General features: G+C 38.5%; 1 protein-coding gene across 7 annotated transcripts in view; it reads right to left on the bottom strand.

Moving 5' to 3' along the window:
• Positions 1-7: 7 nt before the first annotated feature.
• Positions 8-23,855, bottom strand: part of KIF21A (kinesin family member 21A) — a 94,198-nt gene continuing 70,350 nt past the window's right edge. For 4 of the 7 annotated variants that reach the window (XM_064445318.1, XM_064445323.1, XM_064445326.1 and 1 more), the window contains 12 exons: positions 23,631-23,691; positions 23,357-23,411; positions 21,762-21,979; positions 17,641-17,751; positions 16,932-17,060; positions 13,106-13,242; positions 10,935-11,115; positions 10,463-10,627; positions 9,318-9,435; positions 6,598-6,768; positions 3,381-3,580; positions 8-1,276 (listed from right to left, as the gene is read on the bottom strand). In XM_064445318.1, coding sequence (XP_064301388.1) covers positions 1,183-1,276; positions 3,381-3,580; positions 6,598-6,768; positions 9,318-9,435; positions 10,463-10,627; positions 10,935-11,115; positions 13,106-13,242; positions 16,932-17,060; positions 17,641-17,751; positions 21,762-21,979; positions 23,357-23,411; positions 23,631-23,691 — 1,640 coding nt within the window. In that variant the 3' untranslated portion in view covers positions 8-1,182. Of the gene's footprint in view, positions 1,277-3,380; positions 3,581-6,597; positions 6,769-9,317; positions 9,436-10,462; positions 10,628-10,934; positions 11,116-13,105; positions 13,243-15,283; positions 15,323-16,931; positions 17,061-17,640; positions 17,752-21,761; positions 21,980-23,356; positions 23,412-23,630; positions 23,692-23,855 lie in introns of all 7 variants that reach the window. The other 3 variants (XM_064445352.1, XM_064445338.1, XM_064445344.1) reach the window with 3 other exon arrangements.

Below are 23,855 nucleotides of genomic sequence, written 5' to 3'. Positions count from 1 at the left end.
GAAGTAGTTCACATTCACATCTTTATTTAAATGTTAACTACATCACCTATAATTTACAGACTGATATTTTCTGGAAAAAAAAGCCACCAAAAAAACCTCAATATCCAAACACTGTATGTGAATCTACATAAATTTTTAAAATTTGCAGAATTTACAAATTAATATTCAGAGCAGTTGGGTAAATTGTACATCCTCCCTCAATATCCACACTCTAAGAACTTTAAAAGTCATACAGGCACAAGATAAGGTATTTTCTTTGTACAACCATCTATTTACAAAGCTTTTTCTAATACACGTGGTTCAGTTCTCAAAGTAACTGCCAAGGTTTGCAAAACAGTGTATTTAAAATACATTTAGCAGCATATAAAATTAGATAAAAAGGAAAAACATTTTGCTTAAAAAAAAGAAAATGTGAGATGATAGAAACAAATCCATAAGAAAAATAGATTAAGATATATTTCTGTTCTGACATTAAGAACACCTAGTCATTACAGAATATAGGCAAAACACTAATAAAACATACGAATTTATGAGCATTTTAGTTCTAGTCCTGAGCACAGAGCATACGTAGCTGCACAACTTTGGTCAGCAAGGCTTATATGCTAACATTAACACAAATCATATGGCATTCACTGTCAGCAGGATACAGCCATGTCAGATAGGTGCGTCATTAACAGCTTCTTCCCATCTTTTATTCACTTCACTTCCCTAAGAACAGTGTAAGTGACCTTTAGAATCTTGAAACAGCGCCGGTCATAATCAAAGGCTTATTACTGGGACACCATCATCATCATTCCCCTGCTACCCTAAAATGCAAAACAGCTGATCATACTTGTGAGTGAAATAGAGCAGAGCACTTCTGTTATATATTCCAGGTTATAATTTTGAGATGGTCATTAGAGAAGACTGATTTCCAGTTAATTTTAATTGCAAGTGTTACATATACACACAAATTCAGCCATAATATATAGACATATATATGTGACCATTGAGACACAAACATGTTACCAAGAGGCTATTTTTTACTTAAATACAGTACATATTTTAAGGACAGTAGGTCTAAGTTGAAGAGTTCACTCTTATTTTTCAGTTCATTCCAGTCAGTGTTTACCTAATAAGCATGCAGCAAACTGCATAGAGTGCACCTCAAATTCATTAATATAGTCATTTGTCCCCATCATTTCAATTACTGGCCAGATCTTCACTTGCATCTCCTGTATCTGAGCTCTGTCCGTCTATTACGTTTCGAGCTTTCCAGATCCTCACAGTCCGGTCACTGAAAACCAAAACAAAGCAGTATTACAGCTAGGTAATTAAATTGGGGAGGGAGAGAGATGGGGCAGGGAGGCAGGAAGCTTTCTTAAGAGCTCAGTTGTCTTATTCGGAAAGGCAGTGTTGGCTAAATAAGATTTCCTTAATGGATATGCAAGGTTCATTCCTCCTCCAGGAGGCTTTGTGATCTATGGTGTACAACATTTAAGATTCCCTAACCTCATCACAGCACTGGCTACTACCTTTAACCATCTAGGCAAGTATAAAGATTATATGCCTAAGGAAAGTAAAATCCTACTCTTACTTATTTTTTTAAAATGCAGCTAATGGTAAAAGGCTTAAGCAGATTGACATCAGAGAAGAGTGTCCATCATGTAACTCTCTGCAACTCAGCAGACCACAAGCAAACCGCCAGTGCACTAAGAATTAGAGAGACAGGCTCATTAGGACAAGACTACTTCCTGCCATTAAAAAAGCAGGAAAAGTTATAACAGGGTAAATCAAACGGGACCTGAAATGTGCTCTGTTCACATGAGAGGTGTCATTCTGTAATAAGAAAACGTAAAAAAAGCACAGAACCACCAGAAAATACAAAGGCCTACACCCTGCCCCGCTCCCCACCCCCCCTTGAAAAAAAACAACCAACCCAAAAAAGCCCAAAAAGCCAAACCCCCTTGCCAGCTGCTAGAAAGTGCACACCAGTGAGCTGGTGTTCAGCAGCCCAGGAGAGGCAAGCTATAATTCTGTACTTTTGGCAACAATCATTATTTACACAATTTTAAAGTATGTGTAAGTAAAATAACACATCAAATGTGCCACAAAACTCTATTATGATAATTAAAAAGTAAAGCAAAGAATTAGTCCTGTTAAATATCAATTTATCCTGTGCAAGAGGAGAAGTTATGAATTTCTCATAAACATTGAGTTACATGACTAGCAAACACCGACTCAGGTATTCCTTATAACCCCCTCAAAACAAGCCAGGAGGTAGCAGTCAGGGCAGACTTTTATCACAGTATAGAGGTTTTCTGACTTGAGCCTTCACTTCACCGTAAACTGTCAGGAATATCCTAAGCTCTGCAGACCTTCACCACAATGTTACAAGTGCCAAAAGGCTGGGGTTTTCTTTCACTAGTAATAAAGAAAAAATTTCAGGTGCATGTATGTTCTAAATTTATTAATAACCTTTAGGCAAACAGAGACACAAGCTTTGATGTCTCTACCTCTATCAATGCTGAAACATAAAAATCTGCCACCAAGCGTGGAAACTTGGTGACTTTGAAATCCTGCTTCAATTCACCAAGACCTGCTTTCAGTTCAGAAGGCCAGAAGATTCCATGATTCACACTAGAAGATAGCATGACAGCTTTCACAGCTCATGTTTTCAGACTCTGCCACTAAGCAGCTCCGCTGCCGTCTCCCACACTTTCTTCAGACAGATATTTTTCTAGGTCAAGTCCCCTGAAGTTTCAGGTGCTCAATTTGCTCACTTTTACTGAGGCAGCAAATATTTAAAATCAAGGTGTTTAAAGGACAGTGGGACAGCTTGCAAAGCTTCTGCAATACGTGTCAGCACTTAAAAATACACTAGCAGAACCAAAAGAAAACCAACAAAAACACCCCAATCACATACCATGGCTTTTAGAAAAATTCCCACGGGTCAGGGAACCAGCTGTAGCAGTAAGTAGCCCAACTGTAGACACAAGCTGGTAAAGCTCTCACCTGTCGCCAAATTCTCCCTGCCAGCCTGCAGATCAGCGGTCTCCAAACTATTTTGATCATGCACCCCTACCACTAAAAAAAGTTTTAAGTGCACCCCCATGTGTATTTATTCATTTATAAATTATATACATGTACTACTGAAGTTCTAATATTTTCTTCCCGTGCCCCAATGGATCATGTTGTGCGTCCCCTGAGGTGCGTGCACTCCACTTTGGAGATCACTGCGGTAGATTTTTAGCATTTATAGGCATGGACCAGTTCCTCCCATGCTTGCTATGAAGTGACTTACACAACTGAAGACTAAGATTTCCTAACTGAAGATCTGCACGGACAGAATTCTAGCAGGAGCTTTGGAAAAGAAAGATTCATGGAGGAGTAAAACTCACTCTGCCGCTGTGAAAATCTGGCTGGAATTGGTACAGATTGCATTTATAGGGCTGTCGTGTCCCTTCATCTCCCCAATGGCTGCGAAGGTATCCACATTCCAGAGCTTGAGGGTGCCTCCTCTGCAGCCACTGAGCAGAACCGGAGCGCCGGGTACCAGGCCAAGAGCACACACCCAGTCTTTATGAGCGTTAGGAACTTGCTGAAAAAGAGAAGGCAGGCAAGTCTCACAGGGCTGCAAAAACTTCTGGAGGAACAAGTGCATAAATAGAAAGATCCCAAGTTCTGAGCCCAGTTTCTGTCCTACAGCAGATTTGATTTAGAGCAAGGAGAGTACTGTCTTCCATGAGGCTACTTCTATACCACAAGTTTGTTTCTTTGTGAGATCATACTGCAAAACAAGAAGAAAATACAATATGCACAACTGACCTGATGTGGAGCAGAAATTAATTTAGGATAATGCTAAATTTGCATATGTTCAAATGCATATTTAAACATATGGCCTCTGTATATGTTTCAAGTCTGTCTGTAAAACAGTTCTAAAACACATAAAAAGAAAATCCAAAATACTGCTCAAAAATACACCAGGGAAGCAGAAACTGTTCCTATATTTGCCTTCCTCATTTCTTCTTTTCCCATTGCACATTATGAATTGATTTTGTGATGTATCAGTTGACAACAATAAACTAATTCTTTATTGAGGAAGGACACTAGCACTTTACTGCTAATTCAGAAAGCAAAATGCTGCACAGACCAGCTAAGAACATCCACTTGACACCAACACTGGGGAAATAACAGCCCACGTTTGCTGTCTTTTATAAGGGGACCAAGAGCGGCTCTTCTCCAGTTCAGTTTGGTAGGAACTGCTTTGGTTTGCTGCCTTTCTCATATTATGGAGCACACGTAGCTTTCTAGGATCATCTTCGCATTTTATCTGTAATATACACTGCTGTCACAACACTGGCAGTCTGGTCCTGCAGCACTTGGTGAAACTGGCCGGGGGGTTATTCTTATAAATCTTAATTTTGTCACAGAAGCATTTTGCGTCTTTGGCTGTATAACACCAAGTGAAGTAGACAATGTGTGAATTCTTTTGAATAGGATGTTTAAGTGTTTTTCGTCAATTATAGAGGACTAACCTTGTTTAACACACGTATGCCAAACCAGTACCTCTCTTGAATACTCTCTTGAATACTCTCTTTATACTTTAAAGCAGCTTAGCTCTGCTTTCAGGGTGGGCTTTTTTGTTTTTGGTTTTTTTTTTTGTTTTGTTTTGGGTTTGTTTGTTGTTTTTTTTTCCTTCAGCTAAAACAAGTCAACTGTACACACCAAAAGAAAGTTGCAACAATAGAAACCCTGACCAGATATGAGTGGGGGGGAAATTCACACAAGAATAGTTTAAGGAGTGCAATGGGTCACCTAGAGAAGCTGTGCAACCCCGTGACCTTGGAGATTTTGAAAAAGCTGGGCAAGGCCTTGAGTAACCAGACCTAGCTACAAAGTTGGCCTTGCTTGCATCAGCAGGCCAACTGTGTGCTGTCGGACCTCCAGGGGCCCCTTTCACCCTGAATTAGCCCATGATTAGCAAATATAACAGTATGTTTCTTCATTCCATAGAAAGACAGTGAATAAAAAATATTTTTTTGTCAAATGTTTTAGTCTCACCTCCTTGAAAAACACATAGAGAAATAAAAAAATAGGAATCATGAGATCATTTTTATTACGTTCTACTTTTAAAAGGAACAAGCAAAAAGGGGAACATGAAGCATAGAAATTATGAAATGTACACATACCAAGAGGAAAATAACAAAAGGAATACAACTAGTCCATTATTACATACTACTTCACCCCCACCCCTGTATTCTTATTGATGTTAAATTAACTACAACGGCAAAAATACACATTACATAATACTTTAATGAGCCTAAAATGCAAAAGTAAAGACGCTTCTTATAACTTTGATAGTCATCCCGAGAATACAAAATCTTTCCTGTTCCTGCAGTCTTCCTGTTTTTCCCAACAAGCTGCTCAGTACTTTTTCCTAGACAGTGAGATATGAGGGTAGACGTCCCAATATGGCCAAGTGAAGATTTCCTGTAAGATGAATTTCTGAATCCTTATTTAAACTGTGAAGTCTTAGTAGTATTCTGAAAAGAAACTGGCACCCAATTGGACGATTTTGAAAGAACATCAATAAGGTCAAGAATTCTATATTTATAGAGTACTAAGTATGCCCATATATAATTTTTTTTCTTAAGGTGACCAGTCCATTATTTTCTCATGTCCCAAAACTTTAACATCCTATTTGTTTCCTTGCCATCAGTCTGCACATTAAATGCACATAAAAGACATGGTCTTCCTCCCTCCAAAAATTATTAAATTATTGGCATCTAACCAAACCTTTGCAAAACCAGCAGTATCTTCTGTCATTTGTTTCTCTGCCTTTCATTTCTCACATAGTCTAAACTTAAATAACTGTATCTTTACTTCAACCACCTCTCATAAGACAGATTGGCTTATAGCAAGTAGCCAAAAATCAGTGTTCTCCATGTCAGACAAGTTACAATGAACTTCAAAGTGTCCCTGGATTTGAGGTCCTTTCACCACCCCTGCTTTTGTTTTTTCAACAATAAACACTTACAGCAAATATGTTTTAACAAACAGATTAATTATGTGTGTATTGTATACATTACATAACAAATGCGTTGTATAACAAGACAGAGATCTAAGAAGTAAGCTTTTTAGAAAGAAGACTGGGTGGAGTGAAGTAGGTTGTAAACCCTCATCACAAGAAAATATTCTGTATCTGTTCTAAAGCACTGTTTGTCATTAATGAGTTCCCAGTCCAAAATTTACCAACTCGTCAATGACAAAGATGATATCCAATGGTTCCAATCATAGAGGAGGAAAGTGCTGCCTTCATTCTAAAGGAAAGAAAAAAAAACCAAAACCAACCAAAAGCCCACATACTCAGAGCTAAAATAGCAGGCTAACCCTGTCATCAGAATTTCCTGACAATCCATATACTGAAGAGAAAAGCAACTGCTAGTGTAAAGATCGAGTACATTATCGATTTCTCTTAGTCAGTGTTCTGTGCCTTCCCTATTAAAATCTTAAGTATCTAAGTGAATAGTCATTGCACAAGCCTGAACATTCACATAGCCTGAAAACAGTTCTACAGCATGGCTGTCACATTAGCCGCATGGTTTTTTCCATTACCTGAACAAGGTCTTTTTGAGCCAAATCCCATTTCTTAATTCCATTATCTCTGGATCCACTAAAAAGGTTGTCTCCCAGAATAGCAAGTGCTTCGATGCCATCATAATGAGGAGGTTCAAAATTGTGTGTAGGGCTTACACTTCCAAGAGCCCCTTCAGTCACATCGAACATCTTAAAATAAACAAACAAATAAATAAGTGATCGAATATGTTAAGCAAAATTATCTGCCATTGTAGTGAATAACTTCAGGGGAAAAACTTGTAAAGCCTTATTACAGGCCACTGTATCATGCCGTATATTTGACAGTATTTATTTACCAGAACAATTTCTTTCTCCTCTTCTACCTCCTGCCTGAAGCAAGAATGCTCCACTGACTTCAGAGAAGACTTCTATGGGAAGAAGTGCTACTACTTAGTTATGAAATACATGGTATCTTGAGAAGGAAGAACCTATATATACCGTGTGGTGGGCTAGAGATGAGTGAGTATGGGAAACATGACTCACACTGGGAGAATTGTACAGGAAGGCTGCAGGAAGAGGCACTAATATATTTTTCTGGACAAGGTGTTTTTGCAGCGGTTACATACCATTACATGCTGATGCTTTCCATGGACTAGACATACCTCTCTCCTTGTCTGTGCTCCAAGAATGGGGTCTTAAAAGATATTCTTTAAGTGAGGCCATTTTAACAGTTTAAGGCATAATTAACCTCATCAGCTCTTTTCCCCCTAGAGCAGCAGTGTAAAAACAACCCTGTTTCATTTTGCATTGTAACAACCCAGAGCTCACCCAGTTAGACTGAGCTGAGGAGGAACAGATGAGCTGTAGCTTTTTAAACCACTACCCCTGTTTCACAAGCAAATGTCAGACTTCATCTCCTATTATTTGCTCTTCATTGACCTTTAAAAATGAATACGCTTGGCAGTAAAAAAGGGACAGCTCAGTAGTATAAAAGAATACCTTAAGTGAGTTAAAGGTATTTTAAAAGTTACTGCATTCAATTAACATACCTCAGTTCCAGTTGTAACAAAAAAGTTCAACAATACACCAGAAAAATCAGGCTTTTAGAGGTGACTAATATTTATGGCTCGGTAGACAAGACACTAGTTTCCTGTGGCAGGGGAAAGCAGTATCTGTGACCAGACCTGTTACCTGCAGTGGACCTTCCCATGTGGAGAAGCACTGAAAATTCCCAAACTGCTGCACTGACCATGCACATAGAGATCATTTGTACTATCCAAAGCTGCTTGACAATTATGGGTGCATTCACCTGGCAGAACACACACCACTCTGCAGCACATATACATTCTAGTGGTGTAAGTCAAGAAGCAGGTGGTCTCATAAGGATTTATGTAGAATGCCCACAGCAAGGGAGCACAACAGAATAGCAGATAAACTGACCATTGATAGCTCTCTTCCAAAAGCCCTTCAACCTCCTTGCTTGTCAGATGAGTTGGTAGCATGACAAACTTGCGTTACACAATCACATTATGTTGTCCCCAGAGAGGTACTACACTTATTACTGTGCCAGGATGGTAGCTCTTAACCAACCCCATATCCTGAACTGTGCAGAGAAGTAATTCTTAGAATGCCTCTCTCCGTCACCCTACTGCCTAAGAATCCTCTGGCCTTTAACTACAGGGACTGATAGGATTCAAATCCATGGCCCAAACCATTAAGCTGTGCACCCACCTCCCAGGCAATCTTCTGAGGCCAGCCCAGTGCACAGCCAAGCATCCAAGAATTGCAGGATAACATCAAAAAGAGAAAGCCAGCTCTGTGAGAAAGCTCACTCAGGCTCTGGCTCCTGCTCCACTCCCAGATGTGTTTATACACTTTCCAGGGTGTGAGAAGTGTAAAGACCAGAACAAAGGGTACCCCCTCATAACAAGCTAGAGTATCTTGCTCATTCACTCATTGGCCTCATGAATTACATGTTCTTTGCAGTGTGAGGGTCAGCTTTATGGGGAAGATGATGTATAGCTCCCATAGTTTGGTGGTTTTGGCATACTCCTGAGAAATAGGAGCTTGTGGGTTCAAATACCCCCTGGCTGAGGTGGGCCCAAAAAAAGAAAGGAAAGACCCCTCCCTCCCCCAAAAAACCAGATTCCCTATCATTGAGTGAATTAATCACAACACCAAGAAGCAGGAAAGTATCATAATAGCACTGGCTATGCTTTGAACACAACTCGGAGCAACCTGCATGCTAATGAATACACCAAATAGGCTGGGCATCTTGGCCAAGATGTGCTGACCTCTCTTTCATTCCCCACTCCAGAACTCTGGTAACACTTAAGCAAGAGCCTGGGCTAGACCCCAGACTCTTCTGTGGGGAGCACACAGAGTCTCTCTGATGAGGCAATTAGGTCTGCACTAACAGAGGCACTGACATAAGATACTTTGATGAGCTAAATGTTACTTAAGAGTAGGTGTTATGAACATTTCTCCAAGACTTCATATATCTGATGTCCACCTATCTGATGTCCACCTTATTGGGGATTAAGAAAAAAATTAACTACAGACAACCATCCAAATAAAAATAGCAATGAAGTGATAAATGTTCATGAAGACTAAACATTATTCATAATCTATAACTGATGAAAGAATTTCCATCTTGGCTACCATGTTTCAGATATGGAGATGTGAGCCACTTCTGCTGAAGCCTTCATCCCATGCTGATGTGAAGAGATAAAATAAGTAAGCAAATACTAATGGTTTACCTTTATATAATGATCCTTTGAACCAGTGACAATAAGATCTTGTCCATTGGAAATTCGATCTACGGTAAGGCACATAACAGGACCCTGGTGACCAGTTAGCTTTCCTGTAGACTGAAATCTTCAAGAATAAGAGAAGAAATAAGGATTTGTGATTTCTTCATATGTCCAATACAATCTATAGCACAGCATCTGTCAGAATGGATCTTTTTCTTTTCCCCATGTCTTTGCTATTCATCCTCTGGTTACATGTCCTCTATTGCTCATATCCATGTGTAAATGTTAAATCTATGCTAAATGTAAGCAAAAGCTTCTATTTATGTAAAATTAGAATTAAAAAATTTTAAAGTAAAGACAAATCAGACCCCTCAAAGTATTCTCTGTATTTTGAATGCACTTTTTGGGTGTGAGTTCTGTTTGGAAAAGTGTTATTATAGTGTAGTTATCACAGCCCCATATTATATTACATTAGGTCAGTTGGCTTCATCATCTCATCAACAATTACTAGTCAGGATTCATGCACATCACCTTACAAGAGTCTGTTTTACAGTGCCTGTCTTAAAACCTTGTGGTTTTCCTTTCAATATTTAAAGGGGTCTTATAACAAAGATGGGGACAGACTTTTTAGCATGGCCTGTTGCAAAAGGACAAGGGGTCACGGTTTTAAACTAAAAGAGGGTAAATTTAGACTAGATATAAGGAAGATATTTTTTAAAGTGAGGGTGGTGAAACACTGGCACAGGTTGCCCAGAGAGGTGGCAGATGCCCCATCCCAGGAGGCATTCACGGCCAGGTTGGTCAGGGCTCCGAGAAACCTGATCTAGTTGAAGATCTCCCTGCTTACTGCAGGGGAGGGGGGTTGGACTAGATGACCTTTAAAGGTCCCTTCCAACCCAAACTATTCTATGATTCTATAATTTTTCCAATCATTTTTACTGAAATAATTCACCATAACCTTAAGAGACAAGGAGATCATGAGCACCTCCATTATCTCAATAACCACCACAGCATGGATTAGTTGATCCATATCTTGACCATATTTTGCCCAGGTTACAGACATTACCATAAACAGGAAACATTTCATTGAATTTGTTTCATATCCACATGTAACCACCTAAAGAACATCCTTTTCTACTGGTTTTCAGTACCTTTTCAGGTCCCACATCCTCACTGAGTTTCCAGCAGCTGCATACAGGAATGTGCCAGTTGGGTTTAGTGCAATCTGATTGACCTGGTTTTCTCCAGCTGGGATAGTGACTGTTCTGTTAGTACTTCCTGAACACACATCACCAGGCATTGCCTGGCCCGAAGACCTGAGTACAGGAAGGAAGGGGGAAAAGGGGAAAAAAAAAACCAAACTCCCTTATTATGTATTCATAAGCAAATTATGAATACTGAGCATTTGATAAAACACTATAGGCATGAATGCAAGTTGTTTTGTTTCCATGTATTATCAATGCCCTAAGCTGACTTAGCCTGAACATATAACGAAAGCCTCCAGCCCCAAACAGTGTACTTAAATTACACTGTGCTGCACTACTGAATTAAATCTAATAATTTTTTTTAATCTAAAAATAAGATTCATTTAAACCCTTGGCATTTGAGGTTTAGCATACTTACGTCAATGTGCGAATACACTTAGCAGAATCTCTGATGTCCCACACCTTGATATAGGAGGTTGAGACTGTGAAGACCAGGCTAGTGTAGTTGCAATATTTTATAGAAACAACATTATTTGGATGACCCCCCAGAGACATAATCTCTTGTCCAGTTACCAGATTCCAGACTTTACAGGTACGATCTAAATAAAGACAAGCAAAAAGGCAAAATAATAATAAATTAAAAAATTAAGCAAACAAACAAAAAACCCACCAAAGAAACACCACCGAAAACATGTTTTTCCAAAACTCAATTAATTTAAGAAAAGGTCATACATTCATTTGCACTCATACATAAGGCACTTTCAAAGACCTATTTAATTAATCTGTTTCTGTAGAGTACGCATGGGCATTATCTACCATCATCAAAACTAAGCAAGGTTAATCAGTAAATGTTGTGCTGAATGCATATTAGCTCCCATAGCATTTTAAGAGGATAAAATCCTACATCAACCCCAAACAGACAGTTTGGAGGCTGTAAAATTTGGGTGATGACAGATCAAGAGAACTACTCAATTTTTAATTCAAGGATTCTTCATCAAGAACATCGTTCAGGAGGGGCTTTGAGCCTCAGCATGACAGAGGACTGACTGCCACAGCAAAATTACAAAGGTGAGAAGTAATCCAAACTATCTGGTGCTGCAGGATCCTCTAAAAAATACCAGGGTAAGTGCTTTAGTCACAGTTTCAATTCAGTAGCAAAGGAATTTAAATACTGCAACCTTTTGTGTACTAAAGGTCCAGATACCTAGAAGTTTTCAAGACTTTTGCAACACAAATGGAGTCCACACAGGAAACTGTCCTTGTTGTGCCATTTCTTATCACCCCATATGTTTTAGAAGCACATTTTTTACTGGAATAAGTAGTGGGAGGATGAAGAGAAAACTTCATGTGTAGGCAGTGTTTGTAAGAACACAAAGAAGATAAGTATACCAAGAACTCATCAGCCACTTTAAAGATCCCAACTATCAGGACCAGAGCCCAATATCTGCAATACACCTGAAAGCTTATTGGCATTCCTGAATAGGCACTGTTTGCTAGGGTTATGGCTGTCAGTGAGCTGAGGTTTTCTGCTTCAGCAGAAACAATTTCCAAAAGATTTAACTTTAATTAAACTACTGTCTACACCTTTGTACTCTTGAGTACAAATATACCTTGTAAAGTGTTCCCCTGCAAAAATATATACAGGAAAGATTATTCCATAAATATGGGAAGCTAGCATATGACAAGAGCAAATATTTACAACATCTGCAGGCACCCCACGTTAAAAACAAACAAACCCTTTAGAACACAAATCTAGATATAAAATACAAAATAAATTGAAAGCATTTTTTTCACATAGCCACTAAACTTGAAGCCTCAATACAAATTAACCAAGCAACATTTACAAGAAGCTAAAATATGTCCTTTTTTTTTTTTTTGCATTTGTATCCACTTGCACAAATGCTAAAATGTTGGCTTATAACTTATTAGATCAAAAATTTGCCAATTCACAGTACAAATGTGCCTTGGTATTTTTAACAGCCAGGTAGTAGAACAGCCACACAGAAACCATACCTTTCTTCCAAAGTGCTGTTTCTACCACCCAGTAGAGTTCATAGAGTGGCTGTACCATCCAGTAGGGAATTTAGTCACTACTAGGTCTCGCCCCTCCCACAACAGCCATACAACTCTTCCACCCACAAGGATCAAGACAAGGTGCATGGGAGAGCAGAAAATAGCCCTAGCTCTGCTCAAAGAATCCACTATGGCGGAAAGTATCTATTCAAACTCTGTAGGTAGCACAGCCAAAGATGTGATAACTTCCACCTCTACCCTCCCCAGAGGCTATTACTTCACATTGCATGACATGTGCACATGTTACCATGATTGGTTCCATCATATCACTCAACAAATGTTAGTGTTATTCTTGAGAGTTACTTTTTCCACTACAAATAAACAACCAAATACTACCCATTAGAATTAAAAAGCCATAGATAATTACTGTAAATCCTTCTTCAGCTTATGTTGCAAAGTGATCCTCACAATTTTCCAGTGTGTTTACAGCACTAAGTGCAGACTGAGAATTTCACAACATCCCAAGTTGTCAAAGCAGCCTCTGTAGGCAGCAGAGATGCATGAAGCTTGCCTAACCTTTAGATCCAGTGAAGAGAAGATCATCAGTTGCATCAACACAAAGCACAGCCTTGGTATGTCCTTCAGCTGTATAGATACACTGAAGCGGGGATGACCTGATGAATTTTGAAGCAGGGAATGGGTTAATTATCCCCCTAAAGAAAAAAGAGAATGTGAGTTGGGCACAGTAATAAACACAAATCAAATTAATTTACTTAAATGTAGGGGGAAAAAAATAATCTATTTTTCTTACATGGGCAGCACAGCTAAATATCTTTCATAAACTATGTAAGGATTTTTACTGGTTAGCTTCAACAATTGTCAACTCTGGACTATCAGTTAAAAGAAATCACGTACAAAAACATATGAAAAAGTCAAGGTGCTCAGTATTGGGTACATGGGGAAAGTGAGTGTAATGCTGAAAGAACCAGGATGCTTAAAGCTCCTGGATTCATAAGTCCAACCTTAGAGACTGCAAATTGCATAAAGACATCTTAGTCCAAACAGCATGTCTGAAAAATGGGAGCAAGTGTAGTGTACACCGCCAATTCCAAACTCAGCAGGCATTCCACTTTTGCCTTCTACGAGCAGGCTTAGAGAACTGCTGCTAACTTGTGTGCCTGAGGAAGGTTCCTACTGCACCCTGCACCCAATGCCACACTTGTACTCAAATAGCTGAAAGGGGGTACGGTTGGACTGCAGATACCCCAGAGGAATCCTCCTGGGGATTTGTAGCTAGTTCTGTGATGATGGAAAAAGGCTGTAACTAAGCCTGAATTTAAAATAAACAAACAAAAAAAAAATCACAGTTCATCACCAAACAAAAATTATTAGCAGTCTAAAATCCTATGCATACAACTGCACACACCCAGACCCCACTGATTTCTGTGAAGTGTAGAAAAGCTTCAAGGTAATGCCTACAAACATGCAACACAATGCTATGACCTGACCAGCTTGTAGTTAAGACTCACTGTCATGCTCTTCTGGGGATTACACATGAAACTGAGAAAAAGGAAATAAGCCATAGACCTATCTCACCAAAAGACTGTCAGATGCTTTAGGAAAATGTAAAAATTCCATAATATTGCCACAAAGCTTGCTACAGGAAGGGTAAAGTCCTTCCTGATACTATCTAACTTTGCAACAATTAGCTGGTTTATTTAGTACAGTCTTAGAAATTATTATTTTACATTTTTTTTACTGCTCAGGACATCTTCATTCATGTAACTTGTTATTCCTCCACAAACCTTTTATAGATTTTACTAATATTAATATTGCCTTAAATTGTTTGACACCGTTTTCCTCATTTTGGAAAGGCATTCACCTTTCAATCTGCACCTTTTTATGTTTTCAAGAATACAGGAACAAATTACTTCATTGTTATTATTAATTTAGGTCTCTGTGCTTTTGTTTTTCTGTGCGTTTTCTCACACACAAAACTAATATGGTTTTCTCTGTAGTATTCCCCAGTTGATCGTGATGCCTCTAGACTGAGTTATTGCTACTGCTGTTCTCATAGACTCGTTCCCTTGACAAGCCACATAAAACACGTCCCAGAGATATTTATCTACTTATGTGCAGTGCTCTGAAATTTACAGACAAAAAAATGCTATGACTGTTACAATGACCAGACAAAGCCACCATCACATTATTATTAGCCCTTTGACTGCCCTTCTCTTGATAAATCAATTTTTCACTGAGTATTAAAATCTGAAGCCACAGCTTAGGAACATGAGTGGGGACATTTCTTTCATTTCTTAAGCCACTGTGCATTCTGTCAGAAAGGCATAATAGAAAACCTACTCATTTTTACTTACACTGGGATTTAATTTTTAGCGACCAAAGCATACAACTGAACAAGAAAAACAAAGAGAGAAGCATATAAAACCTAAGAAAATTTCTGCTCTTCGTTTTTTAAATAAAATAAAGAGAGAAAGAATGTGTCTAAGGAAAGGTTTATACCATACTTTTTAAAAGAAAAATCCTGATATGCTCAACAACAATAAAGAACACTGTAAAAAAGGAAAGGGGGAGACATGCTTGACCAAAATTTCAGATTTTTAAACTTCTGGCAAAAGCAAGAGAGATACACTGCACAAGTATCAGGAAAATTCATGCAGCAAAATGAAATTTCCAAGAATTGGTATAACTTCAGTGAGAGATGCCAAGAAAACAGAAAAGAGAAAGAGAGAGTACCTGTGTACCTCCGACAGAGAGGAATCACTTTCATCAGACCTACAATCAACAGTGGTGGAATTGTGAGGAGAAAGAATATAGGTATCAGCAAAGTAAAGCCTCCATATGAGAAGAACAAACAACAGCATGGCCAATTCAGAAAAGCAATGCAAATGCACATACAGTATGCAGCACTGCTCAGGGTATACATTAAACCCCTGATAATATGGGGATGGGGTGGAGTAGTAATCTTAAAATAGCACTCTCAGCAGTACGTTACACTGGTAGACTGTCTCAACCCAAGAAGCTGAGTAACACCAGCTGAGCAACACCAGCTGAGCCATTTCTTATTTCCCCAACATTTTCTTACGGGATTAAAGGCAATAAAGTAAAAGGAGAAGATGGATGCATAATTTAACCTCCATAACATAGCGCTTGTTGAAAATTTCAAAAGGAAAAAAAAATTCTGAGCATCAATGCCTGTTAAGTGTAGAAGAAACATGTAAAATGATAATCAAAAATATAAACATTAAACATATTGAGAGCCCACTGAAATAAGAACAGCACTTCGAAAACGGTCCCACGTTCAAAATCCTTCACCTCTCATTTTCAAAAAATGTTTAAAAATAAAAAAAAAGAAACACACAACAAGAAAAAATCCACCCCACCCCGGACATGAACATTTGCAGTATGTCTTAAGATGTCCTTCATTTTCAACTCAAATCAAACAGATTCAGCAGTTTCAGTTGACTTTAAAATCAGTCCAGAGAAAATGAAAAGGATTAGGTGGGAGTTAGCAATAAGATAAAGGTAACAAAGGTAAGATAAAGAAGTTACAAGCACAGTTAAACTACTGAAAGCCTTGCAAGCTACTGCTTGGTGATGTTGTAGACCACTGAAAAACCCCAAAGTTTTACAAAATACGATAGGTCAACAGGCAAGAGCAATTTCTTGCCTTGCTACAGTCAGAACTAAAGGTTTATTCTGAGCTAGAGCTGCAGTTTGTAAGCACTGCATGGCACTACTATCATTACTGAAATCTGCAGTAAAGGTTCTGCTCAAGTCAAATTCACTGCAATTTGGAGTAAGGCTCCTACAGAAACAGATGCCTAAGATGCCAGGAAACAGAGATCTACTTCTTCTAAACAAGGTATGACTATCATGTGCTTTGAGATCACCTCCTGAAGTCAGTCTGTTCAATAATTTGGATAATCTCTAAACAACTGTGTTCCAGCAATTTCAACACGCCATCCTCTGGGGTGCTGTTGTGACAGCACTTGGAGAAATGCCAACTAGTTTTGAATAACTGTCAAAAGCGCTATTTCCTAAATTGTCAGCTAAATCCTACTTTCAAGTGTAAACACACACACAAATACACATACATCTAAGAATTCTACCGCTCTCTTCTATTTTGGGTTTAAAACTACAAATACCAGACATAACCTAGAAAACAGGAAACAAGGTTCAGCAGGAAATTGTTTTTCTTGATTTTTTACAATGGTTCCATGGAAGTTTAAAATATTTTCTTTGAAAACTACACAAAAACACAAGGAACGTCTCCTCTTGTCTTGCAGGAGAAGGGCAAAATATCTAACAGATACTACACTGATAACTTGAGTGCACTTTGCAGTTCCCTGCTTGGGGGCTGAGGCTTTCCTCTGTGACTTACTTATCCTGCTGAACTGATGTGTTTCCCTGAGAAACAGTAAGAAGACTAAAAACATTCATTTCATTACGGGGCCGGCTTGGTGGGGAAGTAGGAGGTGACAGACTAGCCTCTGGGGCTCCAGAATCTGAGCTACAAGAAAAAAAGAACATCTTCTTTAACAGGTTATGAATGGTTAGAGAAGTTAAATGCAACATGCCTCAAATGTTAGGTGCTCTTTTCTTAAGCAAATAAATAAAATTATAATGCTAGCTACAGGTATTTCCCAGAGAAGACAATAAACTTAAGACTACGAATTGCTGCAGAGTGCAAGGTGACAAAATGTTCAAAGTTTGTGTGTTAATAATGAAAGCTCCAGGCAGAAAACACACATATATAAAATGCAGAAATTCTTATAAAACTGCAGTTTCTTAGAGAAATCGATGGCTTCTAATGAAAAAAAGTAAAAAAGTCATTTGTAAATGCTCCAAAGGACATTTTCTCAAGACTGTGCTCCTGAGTTATGCTGGACAGAAAAATACTCTGGAAAGAAAAGAAAAAAACACACAAAAACCAAAACAAAAAAACTGAGAAGTTGAGCATTGAATAATTTCACTGCCAACAATAAAAACTGTCCTAGAATTTAAAAAAAAATAAAATACAGATTTATTTTTTGAGAAAATATACACAGGTTTAAATTATGTTAGAGAAAATAAATTTTAAATAATCTTACAGTTTTTGCTCTTTTGCCTTTGTCTTTTCCATTGTTTTCTCATAGGCTTTTCTCTTTGCTAAAGGTGAAGGCTCAGGTATCTTCTTCTCTGACAGAGATGGCTGCCTGGAACTAAAGCAAGAGGAATTATTGTATTACTTTGAGGCTCTTTACAAGCCTACTTTTCTTACATTAGCTGTCATTCTCCCACTCAGATTTCAAATTTCAGAATGTGCTTAATCTATTATTGTTTCTCTTGAATCTGCAGACTCTAAATTTGTTCTCACATTTTAATATAAAAATACACCAAGTTTATTAACTTTCACAGTTCATCAACATATAAATAGTCAGATACTGAATATGCAAAGGAGATCTACTGATTCAATAATAAAAGAGACTAAAAGAAATACAGTGGGGTATGCATCTTAAATTAAGACCATGGAGAATGTGGAAGGTCTAAGATCTAAAATTTCAGATTCCACAACTTTCATCTGCAATAGACCACAGACAGACATGAACAGAGAAGTCACGATGACTCTTACATATGAATTAAACTTTGCATGAACATATTCATGTTTTGATATCAAATTCAAAATTAGGAAGTGAGAAAAAGTATTTTTCATTGACAGCCTGACTACTACAATGTTGCTTCTCTTTGTCCCCCCTTCTCTTCTTCCTTGCATTGTCTCTCTAGTTCTTGCACCGGAATAATTTTGGTTCACAAGCCACTGTGGTGTTTCTCCCAACCTTTTACTGCCCATTAAAAATAACAAAAAGATCAAGAGTGCAGTATTAATGCTGATACCCAAATGTCATCATTTCACCACAGTCAGATAAAAGAAGAGGGGAATCTGGATGGTCTCCACTCTTCTGAACTCCCATTTCTCACTAGCTGAGCAATCAGAAATGCAGTATTTGCTTTGGTTTATCCTTTTTTGTGTGTGTTTAGAAGTGGTTTCTAGGAATATAAGGACCAGAAACCCTCATTAAAGAGAAAGCAGATTCTGAAATTTCTTTTGTGCAACATTACTTTACTAAGCGGACAAAGTTCAGCTGGCAGGCCACCTGCCTGACATGGTTACTAGCATCTGGTCTTAGAGCTCCTCAGGCTCTGGATCTACAGAGCTACAACTTCTTTGCATGAGAAAAGCTGTACCAGTTTCCCTTGACAGAAAGTCTGTACTATGTAAAATCCACCTGGGTACTGGCATGCAGAATAACGTGATGTAACAAGGACAGCACAACCAAGAACTTGACTCAAGTAGCTGAGACTGTCTCAAGTGATCACATACACACTGAACACAAGCCCTAATTGGAAGATGAAGGTTCTATCTGTAGGACCTAGTGCCAAGAGCTGCATGCAGACCCTACAGCATCCCTGCGAGGGTCTTAGAGACAGGAAAAGGAGGAAAAGTGATAACCTGTCTGATTTTACACAAAAGCCTAGCGCTTAAAGTCCACAAAAGAAGGGGAGCAGGTGGGTTCAATTCTCTCCTCAAGGCCAGAGCACCCATTTCTCTGCAGGGCTCCATTACCTCTAGGCATACTCTACAAATGACATAAAAAGAGGTAGAACAGGACACACTCCCTCCCTCTCTTTATCTGGGACCAGTATGCATTTAGGATTGCACAGGTCCTGGGGTCACAAGGCAAATCCTATGATCAGCCTGATAGCTAGATCCTTCAGCAAGGATGGCAAACTTGGGCCATGGTTGCTTATGTCTACTATGTGGTTTATTTAACCTAGTATCTGCACCAGAAACTGGAACCCAAGATCCTCTGCCTCACACCAGCGTCCTGCATACTCAGACATGGAGCTAGCTCCCTCTTGCTTACTCTCTACCTGCCCCTTGAGTCTTCCATCTTTGACTCCACAGTGGCACATCCTCAGAAGAAGGTGTAAGAGCATGATCATATCATGAATTGTTTTTGAAAGCCTGGAAATGCAGGTATTATAAAAATGCAGCAGTCTTGCTGGAATGAACTTCCTAAGCATAGATGTAAAAAACAGGTGCATGATGTCAATTACCTGAATCAAAAGGATCAAGACACACACCTAATCGCAGTTTTCCAGTACCCTTCTAGATTTCCCAGGATATTGGGCATATGAACAGAGCTGGCACAAGACCTACAGGAGACCACTCACTCTGAAGAGGCTGCCATAGATTTGTTGAGCATACCAAAGGACAGCGGCACTAGCCATCTTTGTATACAGAATTCCAACCAAACTAACCGTTGCCCACTTGCATTTAGGTGCCTATCTGAATCAGCACAGATCTGAGAAAACCGAGAGTTTTCCTGAGTGGAGCAGTCTGCACATATGCAGACACCTAGATTTGCATCTAAGCATATAACTAACTTCTGTCACTTCAAGAATGCATATTTTGAATCACTATTACTGCTTCTACCTCCCTGAATGCCACATAAGCAAGTGGCATAAGGGAGATAATTTTTATTGCAGATAAGACTACAATCTGCTCCAGAAGAACGTATTTTATTACAAGAGATATGATGGCACTGGAGGCCCATATAGGAAGGTCAGATGGCTCACAAAGAGAGCCTTTCTTCAACAACGACCAGTGACTAGCAAAAATAGCAATACTGTATACAGTATACTGAGTTCTAGTTTTGAAAAAGCATCTCAGTTGCAGTGAGGAAGCCACTGCAGACTGATTGCGAGAATTTTTGATCACTTGTATGCTAAAAAATTATCAATAACAAATCAAAATATATGTGAGGCCTACTGCTGACTGAATTGATTTACTGACAGTGAGTAACTCTCTAACACTCACAGAATGCAGTTTTTGGGAAATCCTGTTTTGCCTTGGTGCTGGCTGACTTTCACAAACGGATACATTCTAGAAGACGGAGTGAGGCAAAGGTTGGCATTACCTGAGTCTTGGACGCCAGGTCATTACACTTGATGGTTTAAATCTTGAAGCTTCAAAAGTCTCTAGTGATCTCACACTAACTGCTGAAACAAGTGGTTTTTTTTCACCTATCCTCACCCCTAAAAGCATTCTGTCGAAGCAGATTCTACTTGTAAAATGCACTGAAGCCATCAGCATGGGTTAATAATTGCTGTCAGCAGCATTTCACTGTCATGATTGCCACGTCAAGCAGATGCTAGAAATACACAGTAGAAGTAACACAAATTGCAAATGTACATTAGATGGAGACTGTGATAAAAATATTATGCAAATAGGACAGATGGATAGTTAGAGACTCCTAATTCCAGAATCTGTAACATGAAGATAGCTATGTGACACAGTTTTTCCATATCGCTGAATGTGGCAAGCGCATTCAGTTTACATGTGAGTTTGTGCAATATAGGAGCTAGTGCCTAAAAAGCCAAAAGGGTCTCCAGCAGTGAATGGCTAATAACCCACAGTGATACTGGTATATATAAGAAGAACAGCAAGAGCAAGTGAAAAAAGAGAGTGCATGTGAGATACCTATTGGCCCAAAGTAAAAAGACAAAAATAATATTTTTAGTTCTATCTGGCATGAAGTAACACTTTCAATTAGTAAATCTGTTCTGTAGGTAAGTGCAATCTGCAATAGAAAGGATTTTTGAGGATTCATAATATCCAACATGTTTCTTTCAACTTTACACTTGCATGTTCTATTATTGTATAGACTACTTCATTTTAAGCATGGTCCACACAAGATGACTCACAAAAAGATTTTACCTGATAGTTAGGACCATATAGAGATATTACTACATTATATAAAGGTTTCGGGTTGGGTTTTGGGTGTTTGGCTTTATTTTTTTTATATCTGCTGTTCTAAGCAGATTCTCACTAGCTCCCTAGAATGTGCGTTTCCCATAGCACTAATACAGCAAAGCATCCAAGGTACTACATGGATTTTTCCAACTACTTAGAAAAAAGGCTACAAACAATTTTACTATGACAAAGCAACTTAACAGAACTTATGTCTTCAGTAAGAAACACACTACTTAGAACAGTGCATTTATACTTTCTAGAGTAGAAAAGAAGGAAGAGCTTTATCAGTATTATTTAGTAAGCTTCAAGTATATCAACCTCCTTTGTAAAAGTTAAAATAATAGATTAAAAGAAATTGGCAACATGCATTTTTTTAAAAGCAAAGGAGAATTAGTACAGCATAGCCAAACTTACATGCTGCCTATCTTAGAAGGTAAGCCAGGTGGTGGGGGAATAAACTCTCTGTCCCTAGCAGAAGTATCATTTGTGTCAGCAGCCATCCCACTTTCTTGGGTTTCTGCAACTGATGCAAGAGGGCCAGCCAAAGTAGAGTCTGCAGCACTAGCATCAGAGACTAAATCACTGCTGTCTGCATATAGCAATTCCATCTGGGTAGTGGTCCTCCGTCGGGCCTGGAGACAAATAAAAACAAGTTGCAACTTAAATATTTCACGGTATGTGTCGCATGTGCTACATTTTAAGCTTAACATTAGCTGGTAATTAGCATCTCCCTCAATCACTTGGCAACTACCTTTGGAAACTAAATTAAGGAGCTCACCTCTACTCTTTGGCAATGATTTCAGAGGAGGCAAGTCAAATTCAACAGCATGAAATACTGATTTGACAACAGGCTTCCAGGGATATCCTTTCCACCAACTACAAGTGCCTGTCAACACTACAGGAGTACAATATTGCTCTCCTAAGGTTTATCCAAATGAAATGTCATAAAGCAGAGAGGAATAAAATGAGGTGTAAATTTAAATAGCTACAAAAGTATTGGCTTGACTTCTTACACCAATGCTTCTTCTAATACACAAACTCTGCTTCTTACTTAATGTCACTTCAAAAAGTCGTTTAAGCCAACGTGAATTAAGATTCACTCAGAATTTCAACAACCAGAAAACAACAGAAAACCTCACAAAGGAGCCAAGCTTTGTGCAACAGTCGTTCTTAAAAAACAGACCATACGTGTTAGGTGTGATGATGCTGTGAAATTAAGATCTATCCTCAGGGAAAGAAAGGCCACTGGGGAAGACAAAGGTCCAGCCTGAACAGAGTCATTACACAAAATGACAGGTTTATTTTATGCCAACATTTTCAGACCAAACTCACTCAGTTTACCTGCCCAAAGAGCTGCACACCAATGAACGCTACTGGTAATGCAACAGCCAACCTAGATATATTCCTCCAAAGCTGACTGCAGTTACAAGAGTGGAGGCTAAGCTTCTATTTACTTTGCAAACTTGGTTTATGCTCCTGTGAGCACAGAAGCAAAATCGCAATGAGTACACACGTTTCCAGTTCCTGCCACCATTAATATTAAACTGCAGTCAGCCTAGATAAATTCCTCCAAAACCAACGGTAATTAAAAGCCTGGAAGTCAAACTTCTATTTATTTTATAAACTTCCTTTATATTTATATGACCACAGAAGCAAATCACAAACAATAAGCATGTTCACAGTTCCCATTGGCATTAATATTAAACTGCAGCCTAACTAATACTAAACTGCAAATCTACTCCAGTTTGGAGTGCTAGTAATAGGAAGAATGTATCTCTTTCTGAAACTGTAAAAATTCAACAACAAATATTGAGAAAGTATATTTTTATCCTTGCTTCTCAGGGAGAAGTATCACACAAAAACATATTACATACATGTATGTCTTCATTAATGTCTCTAGAGCAAAGCAAGAGCATTCTGCAGAAGGTGTCATTAAAGTATGAATTATTATAGAATCACAGAATCATTTAAAAGATGTGTAGATGAATTATCATCATCGTACAGCCTACCTTGCTTTTGGGTTTCACTTCACCACAAAGCTTCAAAAGATCTGAAGATAATGAACTGAAAGAAAAATTGCACCACAGTTAGAAAGAAAATAGCCATATTTGTGCAGAATGTGTATTTTTATTTTATTCTATTTTTCTGCTGAAATGGTGGCAAAGTGTAATGAAACCATATCAGGGGTATCTTCTAATGGATACATGATGCCTTACAAAAAGAGGAAATGACAGTATTTTTTCTAGAACCAGAGCCAGTTACCTGTTAACAAAGATTGCTCACCTTCCTTCTGTCCCAGGACTATGCAATGGGGCATCCTCATCGGTACTATCTTCCAAATTTTCTAGAAAATTTCCAAGAGAATAATGTTAGTCTGTCCATTTACAACAGGACATGCAGGTTTTAAGTGCTATACAAAACAGCTCAGACAATGAATGTAGATAAACAGCATACAGAAGGCAGAGATTTTCAAAATATCTTGACTATTTTCTAGCTAGTCCCCACTGA

The sequence above is a fragment of the Phalacrocorax carbo genome, chromosome 1 (genome assembly GCF_963921805.1).
Source record: "Phalacrocorax carbo chromosome 1, bPhaCar2.1, whole genome shotgun sequence".
Classification (NCBI taxonomy): domain Eukaryota; kingdom Metazoa; phylum Chordata; class Aves; order Suliformes; family Phalacrocoracidae; genus Phalacrocorax; species Phalacrocorax carbo.
The sequence above is the reverse complement of the archived record's forward strand: the minus strand, read 5'-3'. Positions and strand labels throughout refer to the sequence as shown.